Source organism: Teleopsis dalmanni, chromosome X (assembly GCF_002237135.1).
Source record: "Teleopsis dalmanni isolate 2A chromosome X, ASM223713v2, whole genome shotgun sequence".
Lineage (NCBI taxonomy): Eukaryota > Metazoa > Arthropoda > Insecta > Diptera > Diopsidae > Teleopsis > Teleopsis dalmanni.
Window position 1 is genome coordinate 29,365,807 of NC_051848.1, and position 15,701 is coordinate 29,381,507.

At 23.5% G+C, this 15,701-nt stretch overlaps 1 protein-coding gene across 4 annotated transcripts in view; it reads right to left on the reverse strand.

Moving 5' to 3' along the window:
* LOC119688132 (tyrosine-protein kinase Btk29A) overlaps positions 1-15,701 on the reverse strand; it is a 186,643-nt gene that overhangs the window by 12,818 nt on the left and 158,124 nt on the right. The window contains exon 1 of one of the 4 annotated variants that reach the window (XM_038102792.1): positions 11,049-11,202. The exons of 2 other annotated variants lie outside the window; for them this stretch is intronic. In XM_038102792.1, the coding sequence (XP_037958720.1) occupies positions 11,049-11,076 (28 nt within the window). In that variant the 5' untranslated portion in view covers positions 11,077-11,202. Of the gene's footprint in view, positions 1-11,033; positions 11,203-15,701 lie in introns of those variants that run through there. One more of the 4 variants, XM_038102791.1, reaches the window with a different exon arrangement.

Genomic DNA, 15,701 nt, shown 5'->3' on the forward strand with positions numbered 1-15,701 from the left:
CATAATTGATTACCTTTTAACTATATATTACAAAAGATAAATAATTAAAATAAATAACTGAAATAATTTAAAAAAAATAATTTAAAATTGTGTCTTAAAAAATAAAAACCAGAATCACAAAATCAGAATCACAAAATTGATAACCCTTTATAGTACAAGGAAAATGGATATAAAATGTATCTTTAAAGTTAATTTTAATAGCAATAATATGAGAACAAATCAATCAGTTGTCATGAAAACATACTAAAATACATTTTTTGATATGTGAACATAGTTAATCGGACAATATATTCGACCCAACAATTCTCTAACTTTTTCATTAATATGATAAGCTTAACTTTTCCAAAATTTATATGAAGGAAAATTAATATATATTAAGGAAAATAAATACATATTAAGGAAAATAAATATATATTAAAAAAGTAAATATACATTAAGGAAAATAAATATATATTAAGAAAAAATATATATATATTGAGGAAAATAAATATACATTAAGGAAAATAAATATATATATGATTATGTTGATGTGGTGCTAGTATAGAAACTTAATAAGGTTTCTTAATGAGGTTATACAATCAATAAATAAATAATAAATAAATAATAAATAATAAATAAATAATAAATAAATAATAAATAAATAATAAATAAATAATAAATAAATAATAAATAAATAATAATAAATAAATAAATCAATAAATTACAATATGTTAGAAATAATATTTTTGAAGTCCCCTCTGTCTCTAGCAGTATGTACCAAGTCTCTAAGCATTCTTAACCTAGTCCAGTGTCGGAAATTCCTCAACCAAGGCATTTGTTTTCTTCCCATTCCGCGTTTGGCTTCAATTCTGCTTTCCACAATCAGTTGCGACAATTCATATTTTGAACCTAGGTTTAGGGGCTTATAACTCGCATGTTATATTCTCATTTTATTTCATTTTGCAATAAAAGAAATAGCGAAAAATACTTTCATTGGTTAATTGTGAAATTAATAATTAAAAAATGAGTATATACAAATAAATAAATGATGTTACATATATTTATATAATAAAAAAAAATTTTTTTTAGTTGAAATCATAACAATTTTTGTTTGTTATGAGGGCGTTGAGACTTTCGGTAAAGCAATAATTTCAAGTTACTTGCAGGTTAAGTTTGTAATTAGACAATGCGTACGAGGTGCGTAGGCCGAGTAAATATTTTCGATTTTTGAAGGTTAAAGATTTCTCAAAAAAGCGTGTCATTAGATCATTAAAAGCAAGAGTTTAATTGAAGAAAAAAAAGAATTAAGTAACATGGCAAAACGTATAGACTTGAACTGACATTTACCACAATTTCTTAAGTTAGTTTCTTTTTTTTGAAAAATTCAGTCAGTATGTAAGTGGGATTTAAGGCACATGTACTACTCGAATTAAAATTCTGATAATAAATATTATTAACCCGAAATTTAAAAAATTGATTTTTTTGTGTTCATTTAATAAAAATTAAACAAAAAAAAAAACAATAAAGATTACTAAAAAGTTGCAGTTCAATTAGTGAACGACTGAGCGACTGATTTTTTTCAGAAGACAGTATAGCTTTTTAGTATACAAAATACTCCATTCATAGGTTTAAGATAGATCTATAAATGTTCCTACATGTTCCTATTTTATTGAAATAATTAAACAATATACCTAAAATCTAAAATAAAATTTCTCTGCAAATTAAATCTATTGAATCTTTTTATTGTTAATATAAATCGTATTTAATAAAAAAAATATATATATTATGACAACTTTTTCATTGCAATTAAGTTTCATTTGTAAATTGACAACTTAAAACAAGCAAAAATCAAATAATAAAACATCTAAAATTTGCATATGAACAAGTAAATTAATTTAAATATCAATATAAACCTTTGCAAAATTAAAATTGATTATTAACAATATTTATTTATTTTTATTAATTTATATTCAATATCAATGTTGTAAAAAAAAATTAATTAAGACATTTGCAAGCTAAAATTTGCATATATGACCAAATGTGTAACGGCTATCGTGATTGACATTCATGCTTGATAATAGCCTTATATGTTTTATACGCAATAAAATAAAGCAACCAGACAGATAATCAAATGAATTTATATAAATATATTTTAAACGCTTTTATCTTTAATACTTATTATCAACTTTATCTATAGATAAAATTGAACTTTTAAAGTCTGTATTAATGTTAAGTAAATATAAAAATATTTTAGAAAAAAAAGTAATTAGTTTATTAATACATAATAAAAATTTATTTTCTATACTTTTTTTATTCTAACTTCATAATTTTTGATTATTATTTTTTAATAATAATAATTTAAACATAAAACTATTTTAAATCTATTTTTAATAATTTCTTAATTAAATTTTTATTTTAATTCTTTATTGCACGTTTATTATTTTTTATACTTAAAAAATAGTTTTATACTATAATTCAATAATAAAAATAAAACTTATTATATATTATTATTTTTATAATATACTCCGTAATAATTTTACAACAAAATTTCATTAATAAGCAGTAAAAAATTAAAAAATAATATAATTACATAATAAAATTTTGAACATATTCTAATAAATTTTTTCTTTCAAATATATTACTTTATATTCTTACTATGTCTTTAATAAAAATAATAAATCAAACAATAAAAATTTTTTGATATAATTTTCACTTTTTATGTATCGTCAACAATTCTTAAATTTAATAATTTTATAACAATAAAAAAATAATTTCTTGTAATTTAAAAAAAAAAATTATTATTTTATATAAAATAATTTTAAATTACAATAATATAAAAAAAATAATTTAATAAAAATAAATAAGTTATAATAATTTAATAATGACTATAATAATAATTTTATTGCTCACTGTTTATAATAACAATAATAATTTGATAATAATTATTTAATAATAGAAATTTAGTGATAATAATTTAATAATAATAATTTAATAACAAAAACATAATAATAATAATTTAATAATGAAAATATTATAATAAAAACTTAATAATGAAAATATGATAATAATAATTTAATACTAATACTGAAATAACAATTTATTAATAATTATTTAATAATAATAATCTACGTATAATAATCTACATAATAATTTCGTGATGAGAATTTATAAAGAAAATTTGTTTACATAAATTCTTAATTTGAAATTATTTTTTTTTTCTTAATTAATTTTCAATTATAGTTTAATTATTGAATTATAAAATTATAATTATATATTTTTAGCGTTTTGTGAAAAAAATAAACATAATATAAAAAATTATTTTTATTACAATAGTATTATTTTTCACCACATTAAAAAAAGCAACATTTTAATATTATAAAACATTTATGTGATTATATTTTTTAAATGCATTTTTTTTAAATTCTATTTATAGTTTTAATTATAATAAATAATTAATATTAAAAATTGATTGAAAAACTTAAAAAATTGTTCTTAAAAGTGCGTTAAGTTAATATTTTTCATATATTATTAAAAATAAACAAAATTATTTTCATTTTTAATATTTATTTCTTATTACTCAATTTTATAAAAATTTGAAATTAAATTTTAGTTCTTATATTTTTATTTATATTCTAAAATTTCTTATTTTATTAAAATATAATTACAAAAAAAAAAAAATTCAAATGTTTATCCTAAAAAATATGCTTCAGTATTTTATTAACTTTAAAACAAACCAGCCAAAAGGACTTTCAGACGGTTTGAAGACTAAAATAAAAATTACTTTCTATATGATTTAAGTATATTCTCATAAATATATATAGTAAAACTTAACTTTATTTTTTATGTTCCCGTATTTAAAAATTTATAAGAAAAAAGAGGACTGTTAATATTTTTGTTACTTTATAATAAAATATAATCCACGTATATTCAATTTCGAAGGTGAATATATGTTAGATATTATTTTACCTTTCTGTTGACTAGAACATAGTACCCTCCTTTTCTTCATAAAAATGAAGGAAAACCAGAACAAAAAGGATTACTGGGATAATTCACCAGTATTAAAACAAACCAAAGCACTTACAGGTACTTGTGACAATAGAAGATATCAGAATTGTACGAAGTTATCAAAAGAAAATATAGGAATCATGAACTATAGATTCTCCGAGGAGAATGCAAAGTCAGCCACACATGTGCTATTAAAATACCCTGCGCTAATGTACATACGAAATAGATTCCTGGGAATGTATATTCTTACGGAAGAGGCAATTAAACCCTGTAAAATAGGTTCTATACTACTTTTTATCGTCGCAACAGGGCTTAGAGACTCAATCTAAGCCTCGAAATTGGCACAATATCAAAAATAATAATAGATATTATTTTGATAATGTTGATTAGAATACATTGCTTTCTTTTTTTATAACAGAATTTGAAATCTACCATATTTGCCACTACTGACAAAAGAATATGTCCCTATTCTTTTAATTAATTTAACTCAAAATTTTGGTAAGTAATTACAGTATTATAAAGCTTGAGAGGTTTATCCCAAATATATTTTTTAATGCTTTCAATTTTTATATCCGGAAATTCTTACATACCAAGAGGCTAGTTGTTTATGATATTAATATTCAATATATAAGTATGTAATAGTTGGCGATAGATGGCATTTATAAATTTTTTTTTTGTCAATTTTAGTTAGTTCACAATTTTAAATCTGTATACATATATCTCTAGAAGTAAACTCAAAAGAAAGTGCTCAAAATAACTGATCCTACTACAATATGTTATCAAATAAACGTACCCCGAATGATTCGTATTTGAAAATATTCGTGGTATTTGTATAATTGACAGCAAAAACTCAGTTAATTAAAAATAACATTTTAGAAGGGTTTAAATAAAAATTAAAAGACAAAAACAAAAATTTTAGTTAATTTACCTATTGAAATTTGGCCGATCATACAACGCTGTTTCATGTATGGTCGAAATTTGGTCAACCAAATTTCAATAAATTAACTAAAGTTTTTGTTTTTGTCTTTTTATTTCTATTTGAATCTACTAAGACCATCTCTTAGAAATGAATGGAGAAAATTTCCACAACAGTGTGGAAACTTCATTTCAGTAATCATGTGAGAGAGAAGGGAGCAGATAAGTTTAATACCTATTGAGCTAGGTTCATCTAAGCCAGAAAGGAAGGGCCTAATTTAGGGAGATTGAGTGATAAAACATTTTTATTATTATTCGAAACCTTCTAACTTTTAAGTAGTTTATTTTCCTCATTAGTCGCGTCACTTTCGACAAAAAAATTTAATATTATAAAATTGTTGTTCTTTTTAATTGCTATATGCCCTTTTTTTATTTGAAATAATAAGATGTTTTTAAAATTATATTAAGTCCTGTACAATTCAGGTCTAAATCTCAAAATTAGGTCAGTTTAGACAAGAAATTTTGTGCAGATTTAAAGTAGCGAAAATTCAACTGCATTTAACTAAATACAATGCATTAAATGGATAAATCACCAAAAAGTGCAGTAATTTTTAATTTAATGTTTTTCAAAACAAAACATCATTTCAAAATACTGCAAATATCCATTCGGTAAGACCTGAAATACTGAAGAAGTAAACAATTTTAAATGGTCATAAATAGTTTGGACTTTCATTTGCGGTTAAAAGTGAGGCTATTCTTAAACTGCAGTTTTAGGAGATAACCTAACAACCATTAATATGGATTGTATGGAACATTAAGTTTTATTTAAAAGGAATAATAGATGAAAAAACATATATCATTATTTGCATGTAAAAGTTTTTATAAAAATATTACTTAAGTAAAAATCAGAAAAATATTCATGAAGAAAATATGAAAAACTAAATTAAAATGGCATTAATATTTGTCAAGTCATTATTGAGAAAAGTATGAAGCAAATAATATATTTGAAAAATTTTTATTTAAAATGTTGCAAAATATATATTACTTTCAATTGCTTTATAGTTTCATTAAAAATTTTTTTTTCTATTTATCTTGGAAAAAAAAATATCATAAAATCACTGTAAGTGAAGTGAGAAAAACTTTCTATTTTCCCAGTGAGCGCAGCACAATTGAAAGCCAATGAAGATGAAGCTAAAGCTGCAGCTGAAGCAGAAGTAGAAGTTGAAGTTGTAGAGACACAGAGCTAGGAGTTTGGAGATAGTTTAATTTTCTTTAAAACTTTTTATGTCTTGGGGGTCTTAAATTACTTGTTTTGCCAATTTCTTTTTCATTTGAGTACATAACACAGTAGTTTTGTTGTTGCCATATACATTATAGCCGGTGTTGTCTTCTTTACTATTTTAGATGCTCATAGTAATTGCCTTGGAAATTGATCGAATCGTCCGTCATATGAAAAGTGGGTACAGTAATTTAAATTGAGTGATATTATGCCCACATTGTTGTGAAAATGAGTCGCATAGAAAGTAAAATCTTACATAGTTGAGACTAGAGTACATTAAGTTAATTTGCTGTCTTTTGTTAAGAGCTTGCAAGAAAATGTAAAATATTTGTAATTCATTAAAAAAAATGAATTTTATTTGAAAAAAAAAAAATTTTATTTGAAAAAAAAAAAAATTTTATTTGAAAAAAAAATATTATTTTATAATCATATAAATTATTTATACTTTCATTGCTTCTTCCGTAAAAAAAGTGTACATGAATACATTTTTATGTATTCAGTAATACCAGACATGATTGCAAATTTGTACTGACTTTTTTCGTATTTTCCAAAACCTACACCATTCTCCATAAATATATATTATTGAGATTTTTTAATAATAAAGTAATCGTGGCAATAAAGAATTTACTGTAATTACTATTATAATATATATGATAAACACATATGACAAATTCTTTCATAACATATACAAGCCTAATTATGTCATGCAAGGTGTGATCCAAAAGTAACGAGAAGTTTTTATTTTATTTTTTTAAAGTATTTATTTAAAATAATCTTTTATAATTATTTGACGTACTTGGAACGTCTGAGGTTTGAGATTGCTAGGAAGCTTAAAAGATTTCAAGTACCCACAGTAATTAAGTCGCCTGCAAACCAATGAGTGAGTCATTATAGGTCAACCAAGAAGTGTTCCACCAACAGTAGTAATGGCAAATTTAAATAAAAAAATTTGCGTAATAACTATTTTTACGATATTATTGTTATAGAATATTAATGGAATAGGAATAAGGTAAATACTAAGATTATAGTATCGTCCTCTAAATTCTTTCAAGACTGAAAAGAAAAATACCAGTGCAGAACACAGCTTAATAAATAAATTTTAATTTAAATAAGGATAGTACTCCACAAGGAATGTACAGTAACCACTGTTAATTCTTTTATTAACAAGTACAATCTGTTTAATAATTTATTTATTCTATGTAGTCAGGTCTGAGCATTAGCATAGGAACTATTCAAAATATATTTTTTCCTTCCATTTTTAACAATACTTTAATATATATCTAAATATTTTATTTTTTGTTATTATATCTACATACAGCTGTATAATCAGCCAAAAATTCAATTAATTAAAATAATATAAAATAAATTTTTGTTGTTGTAGTTCATTACTGTTCAAAAAAAAAATTTTTAATTTTGTTAAATAAATTAATTATAGTTATTATAATTTATACACATATATTTATAAATATATTTTTATTTTATATTTTAATATATTTATAAATATATATATAATATATAGAAATAATTTTATATATATATAAAACACTTATTATTTATAAAGTAAAAATAACTTAAGTCAACCAGTAAACAGTAAAATATATAGTGCATAACATAACTCATTATAGTATTTGATGAGTATAATACCCACACATATATTTATGTATTTATTATATTATATATCAGTTGTTTATATTACTACAATGCCGATAATTTATATAAAGAAATAAATTACAAGTTACAATAACCTAATTTTTATAGGTGAGAAACTTACTTGTTTTTATAAATAAAAAATTTGACGGCAATGAATCACATAGTAGTCATTTTATAAGTATTTAATATAATATAATTAAGGCTATAGCAAGTTACCAAAATTAAAAACTAAAAATTAAAATCAAAATCAAAGTCAAATATAATCTTTAAAAATTTGATCAAAAAAGGCAAAAACAACTTGCGAACTACACATCAAATAATATAAAAACTTCCTTAACTAAAAAGTAGCTTAACACAAAATATAAATACATATATATATATATATACATATAAAGATAATAAATTCATTCAAGTTAGTTTTTTATACACAAAAAAAAAGAAAAGCAGTATAGTAGGTCGAAATAGTTTCGATGGTCTCGGAAAGCGACTCGACAAGTGGTTTTGGTACATGATTTGATTAAGCTGTAATCTTTAAAGTCTTGATGTGTGATTTTATAGCGTCAAATAAAGTTAATTTAATTATTATAGTGAATTTATTTATTTTTAACTAAATTTTAAGTTGCTTTTACAATTAAATTAAATTTATATAAATTTAAGTCATTGAAAAATGATATAAGACTGTGAGATATCTTATTTGCATTTACTAGATCTGGAAATTTTCCATTAAGTTTAATTATTTTAACTTTTCTCGTTAATAGTTTTTTCCAAAGTCTTATTTATTTCAAAGCTTCTTGCTTTAAAGTGCAAAAAAAAAAATAATAATAATAAATTAGCAGCTATTTTTACAAACAAAATTTTTTAATAATCCTTTTCATCGGTCGACTTTAATTGTTTGTCAAAATGGAGCGAAATAATATATCGCACTTGATTCAAGTTTCTGCACCAACTTTAAGAGAACTTTTCGTCAATATATACAATAGCAACAAAGTGAGTTTGGGCACAAAGATTCGCCGATTGAGTGCCCCGGTCCTATTCTATATTTCAAATAAAAATAAAAAAAATAAAATAAAATAAGTAGTCGGACTTTAAACCAACTTAGTTGATGGAAACCATTCTATTGAGCTACAAACTGTAATCATGAAAATATCTTCTCAAATGATTGTCGATGCTATATCTAAATTAGGTAAAATTTACTAAAACTGCATTTTTTTACATTTTTGAATTTAATTTTTTTCAAAGAGCATTTTCAGGTACTGTTAAATGGAGTAGTTCGTTACATAACATCGAGTTCTGACTATATTTCTTAGTGTTTTTGATTGGTACCTTTGTATACTTCAATCATTAACCAACTGTAGAATAATTGAATTAATTAATTATATTTAAATTTTCAATGGTTAAATTTCAATACTATTCTTTTGTAGAGGTATTATTTATTGCAAACATTTTTGTTATTGCAGTTTTACTACTATTCGATGAAAACCTCTCTATTGAAAACAATAGTTTACATTAAGAATTTGGTTTTTTTTTGTCCAAAAAGACGTTAAAAATCAATATAATAGAGAAATAAAATATATTTATACTTTGAGTCTCTCAGAAGAAAGTTTCAAACAATTTTTCCATATATTCTAAAAACATGAAATAGTAGTTCATGTCCATAGTTAAAGTAAAGAATATGGGCGATTTATGCGAGTACGGAAGTCCCATAGCCTGCCTATCCGCACAAAATTGAACATTTATAACTCTAGCATCAAATCGACGATATTGTATGGGTGCGAGTCGTGAAACACAGCAGCTATATAAGAACTGCATATCTTCTCTAATCGATGTCTGCGTCGAATATAGCGTATATTTTGGTCGCAAACTGTAGCGAATAACAACTTTTTGAGGAGGCAAATTTGAGAGAAGTTTCTCAGGAGATATGCATGCGCAAGTAGAACTGGTTAGGCCATACACTATGGAGGCCCCAGGACGACATTACCCGCATAGCCATAGACTGAAATCTGCAAGGAAAAATCTAATTGTGGCCCGATTCTATTTCGGTGAAATTTCCCAAAATCAGAAAGACTTTCATAAATTTTTGAAAATTGAAATTTAGTGAGTATGCAATTTTTGGATTTAATAGCGACAGTTTTGTCAGGTAATGTGCGAAAGAAAATACTACTTTCTGGACTATTTTGGTCGAAGTAATTGAAAAATTATATATTATATATAATTAATTATTGGTAACTAAAATTAAAGATTTTTTACATAAATACAAATAGAATTTATATTATGGAAAACTACAGATTATTAAAAAACTAGTTATGTATTTTTTGAAGTTTGTCTGTTTATGAGAGATTTTTTAATTAAAATGATTTAATATATAGTATTCGCATCCTGTTATTAGAGCGTTCAGTTATTGGAATCATATTTTTATGAAAAGAATTAATATATATATATTAAATATATTTTGCAGTCTCAGAAAATTATTTACGATGGTGGGTATTTGGCAATACACGAAACAGCTGTATGGTCAGCCAAAAATTCAATTAATTAAAATAATATAAAATTAATTTTTGTTGTTGTAGTTCATTACTGTTCGAAAAACCTCCTTTGAAAAATATTAATGAAAAAGCTATGTCCAAAAAATCTGTCCGGCTGTTGAAACTGTCCGGTTGAAAGAACTTTCCGTTATGAGACATTTCATTTTATATATAATAGTCTTTGTTTTGTTTTTGTTGTAACTGAAAATTACTTCCACTTTTATAAATTTTTCCACCATATTTACTGTCTTTGATCAAATAAAGAAATTTAGATTTCTTATAAGTATATAAACAATAATAAGTAGTTTTTTTAAATATTTTTAATCTGACTGTACGTCCCTTCTTGTTAAATAATTTCGACTCTCCTTGAGAGTCTGCATCAGCATTACGATCTAAGCGTGTGCACTAAGTCGAATTGTTTGTTGATTGGTCGGTAAAAGCTTACCGACTGACGTTTAATTATGGAACAAGAAGGGACCTACAGCCAAATTAAAAATACATTTAAAAAACAATAAAAAATATACATTTTTATAAGTTACGATTCAATAATATGGATTATTATATATTATTTATTAATGCTTTATAAATTGTTAAATGAAATTAATTATATAGAATAATATTCTAAAGAATATGATAATATTGATTAGGATACATAAATAATAATATCATAAAACTTAACTTACTGAATTCAAACCTACCCAGCTTCAATGCAGATAAAAGCATCATAGTTTCAGTTATGAGCACGTGCTGCCACACTTTTCTATTTAATATTTAAAATTAAATATTTTGCGGTATATTTTGCTGCAGGCGCCAATTTAATTTCAATTTATAATTCAGTAAAAGTCAAAAATATAAATGATTTTTGTTATTAAAAATCCGTATATATTGTTGTGACGTATTTGCTTATTGATATTGTTAAATTTTTTATTAAATTTTTTATTGAATTTGTTTTTAATTTTTTTTAATTTTTTGTAAATATTTTATAAATTTATTTTATTTACTTTTTGTATCTTTTCTATACAAACCGAAAGCATTTAATCAACACAGGCACATGTCTCAGGCTTTGAAGTCTTTAGTTTGTTTGTGCGCTTTTGTTTGCATACGAAATATGAAAAATTTCATTTATATATCAACTATGCTTTTGCTTTTTATTAAATAAAAATTACACAAAATTACACAAAACACTGTAATCTAATATCGAAAAAAATATATAAAATTGCAACTATTATTAATGAACGGCACATAATGGCAATAAAATTAAAATAAAATTATTACACTTTCACATATTGTCGAAGGTTTGCACGCTTGCAATTTTATTTTTTTTTTATTTCTTCATTTTTTTTGTGTATTCAAATGACGTACTTTTAATAAATCACATTTTTAAATATATTATTAAAATTTATTGTACATTAATATTTATTAATTTTGTTTTTAAACAAAGTGTGTTATTATACATTTCAACTATAACAAATAATTGCATTCACACGTAGAAATCGCATTGACTTCTATAGATAAATTCCCGATATTGTAAGCTGAATAATTTAAATTCATTTTAAATAAGAATTACTCATAATTTCCAGTTTAGAGTTGTATTATGTATTATTTTTTTAGAAAATTATTTTGTTTAAATTACCTAATTTTTTTTAAATTTATGGTGAAATGAAACAAAGTAATAAGACTATAAAAGTTATAGAAACTTAAGTCATATAAATTTCTGTATATAATTGAAAAAACAGCACACGTACTAAAATCAAAAAATATATTAAGAAGATATTAAAAATACTTCATACTTCAAAAAAAAAAAATAAGCTAATTCACCAAATTTAAAATTAATGAAAAATTAATTCAAATATGTAAACTTAGCAAAATGAAATTATAAGTAATATATCTTCAAATACAAAAAAAAAAACTCAATTAAATATCACTTCTTGCTAGGACTTGGGTCAACCAGAAATATAGCAATAACTATTTTAAACAAGTTCAATTTAAATTGAACCACTTGAAACTTATAGCGTTTTTGATTGGTAAATCTGAATTCAATCTCGATTTACTCTCGATCTGTCAGATTTTGTTGCCCAATTAAACATTTTTAGAGTAATCTAAAATTTTTGTGGTTGTGTAAGTAGATATTTATATTTTTCGTAAATACATATATCGAATCAAATCGTAATTTATTTGTCGTCATGTAAAACAGCTGTTAATTTCAGGGTAATCTTGCTACTTTAGCAAATTATCTAGAGTATTATAAATTAATCTCAAGGGTTTTACATTAATCTTCAGTGCTATAAAGATTTACCAATCAAAAAGGCCATGAAACGAGAGACTTTCATAGGACCAATATGCTAAACGACGTTTAAAGAATATGAATCCTTTTGTGAACAACTTACATGACAGAACCAATGCTTAAAGTAAACTCAATTAGACTTTTTAAAATTCAATATTTTAAAAGAAAAATCTAATTAAAATCTAAGATCACTGATTATGAGTATTTGGCAATACTCGAAAAAGTGTTTTATGGTCAGCTAAATTTCAATTAAAATAAATTTTTGTTGTTGCTTCTTTATTACTATTCGAACCCCCTTCTAAAGTCTACGGTTTGGAATAGTTTAAATACATTTATACTTTAAATGAATACTTCTCCAAAAAAAGCTATTGCATATATAAATTTTATTGCAAATTAAAAGCAGTTAGTATGGCTTATATAGGAAACTGGATAACGACAAAAAGAGATCTCATGAAAAAGATATTTTAAAGCTTAATGAACAGTGATCACAAAATAGGGGCTCAGGAGCCTATAAGTAATTTTTAAGATATAGTTGATCACATTATGGGCAGATATCCGATACTCAAATGTCTCGATAAAATTATATTTCAAAGGCTATTTATACTAATGTACAGTTACAGTGCTGTGTAACTCAAGTAGTAGTAACGGTTAAGTGATGCAACCCTACATTACAAATCTGAGTAGTAAAATGAGTATGAGTATTAAAAAAAAACATGCATACAAAAAATATCACAAATACCACATATAATAATAAAATACCCTATTTTATTATTATACTCATCAGATGCTACAAAAATTTCATATCCGACTAGTAGCCACAAGAATCTCATATATGAGTTGGATATTACGTATAAAAAAACACATATTTGGACAGATAGCCATGAGGAATTCGATGTTAATGAAATAGCTAACAAGTTTTCAAAGAAAGGTGCATTATCTCCCTGCTTAGAATCTGAACTTTTTTGTGGGATATGTATTCTTCAAACTGTTCATAGAACCAGAACTTTCTTGTAGGATATATATTTTTCAGGCTTAGAAGACTTAGAAATATAAAAACTTTTCTGTAAGTCTTGACCCGACTCAAAAGGCCTAATAGTAATAATAGCTGGTTTGGCTTAATAACAAAGATGTTAAGTTTTAATTGATCTGAACTTAGATTACTCACTAAGTTGACTACCATTTTCAAAGCTAAGATGAAAGGAGGCGAACATCTGCAGACTTTGTAAAATTAAGAGTAAAACTTTTGTGCATCTAAACTACTCGTGTTCTTCAATTACCTGATATAAATTCAATACCTTCATTTGACTTTTATTAAATGGAATGAGTTTTAGGATCTTAAACCAAGAAATATTATCAAGTTCATTAACAATCCGAATTTGTTCAAATTATATTGGTAGACTCACTTCAAAAAAGGATACTACCAAAGAATGTACAAGTAATAGGACAGTATATACCACTGTCGTGTAAGATAAGTGATACATGTTGTTATTTGCGTATTAAAATTCAATACGAACATATTTAAATTTTGAAATTAGTTTATTTAAACTATAATTAAAACTAAAAGAAAAATTTTATATTTATAACTATTTTTCATTGTAATTTAAATTTATTAGTTTTTAATTTATAAGTGTGTGATAAAATTAATAAGATTGCCATTTTTAATTAACTTAATAAATTTTATATCATCCTAATTATTTTTTAAATTTTTATGATTATTTTGTTTTACTTTGAAATATTAAGTATTTAATAATTTTGTTTTTTAAGTGAGCACAAAATATAGATGCAAAAGTAATTAAATATAAATTGATATGTGATAAAAATAATAAGATCTCCATTTTTAATTAATTTAATAAATTTTATACAATCGTAATTATTTTTTAAAATTTTCATGATTATTTTTTTTATTTTGAAAAATTGTGTATTTAATAATTTTTTTTTTTTGTTTAAATGAGCATAAAATATAGAAGCAAAATTAATTAACTATAAGTTTCAAACAGTTGTGATTATATAAAATTTATAATTATTTTACAAAAATTATTAAAAAAAAATTCATTTAAATTTTAAATTAAATTTTTAAGTGTTTTAAAATTTTTTTATTTTATTTTAGTATTTGTTTTTTTTTTGCTTTTTTGTTTTAATTTACAAATATATTTTTTTAATTTGCAAATTTATTCACATCTGCCGCATGGGCAGGTAAGTAAACAAATCAATTTAATTCAATTTTTAATCCACTGGAAATCAATTGAAGTCACATTTAATTCAATAAAAAACTCAATAAAATAAAATGAAATTAAATGAAAAAAAATTAATAAAATACGAACGTTATATGACCTTTATCGGCACAAATACAAGCGCAGCTGTTAAATTAATTCCGTTATCTTTTGCACAAGCACAGATACAAAAGTAACGCAACCAATAGAAAATCAAAGTGCAGTTTGTATCTTTCTTGCCTTTGTTTTTTAATTTAATTTTTTTTCTATGTATTTTGTTTTGTTTTGTTTTGTTTTTTGCAATTTACTATTTCAGATTATTCAAAATACTTTTTTAAGTAAAACTAATTGTGTTTAAACTAAGTTAGTTAGTTGCCGTATCTTTGAACCTGTTTCTAGCATTTGTGTACGTAATTAAAATGTTAATTTCGATGCAAAGTTTAGTAAAGCAAAAACAATCAACGAAGTTAGAAAAGTTACAATATCTTGTTAACAACAAACAAGTTTAAATATTCACAAAAGATACATTAAACAAAAAGCGAATCTAAATACAACTGTGCCCACTTGTTTATATCCGACCGGTTCAGCTGCGAGTCTTAGAGTTAAGCGCACAAATACCCGCACAGCCAAAGCGAAGTAGACCTAAGCTGCGAACACGAGAGCGGCGGATCTTTTTGAGGAAATAACAAGACTTTACGTTTCTTGAGTTCCAAATGAAATAACAGCATTCTCAGATTCTCAAAAGCAATTCAAATGAACATCTTTTATTAAGAAAATAGATATCTATCTTATATAACAAAATATAGAGCACTTCCGAGTATGAGTTGATAAAATATATTGATCGAGTATGAGTATTG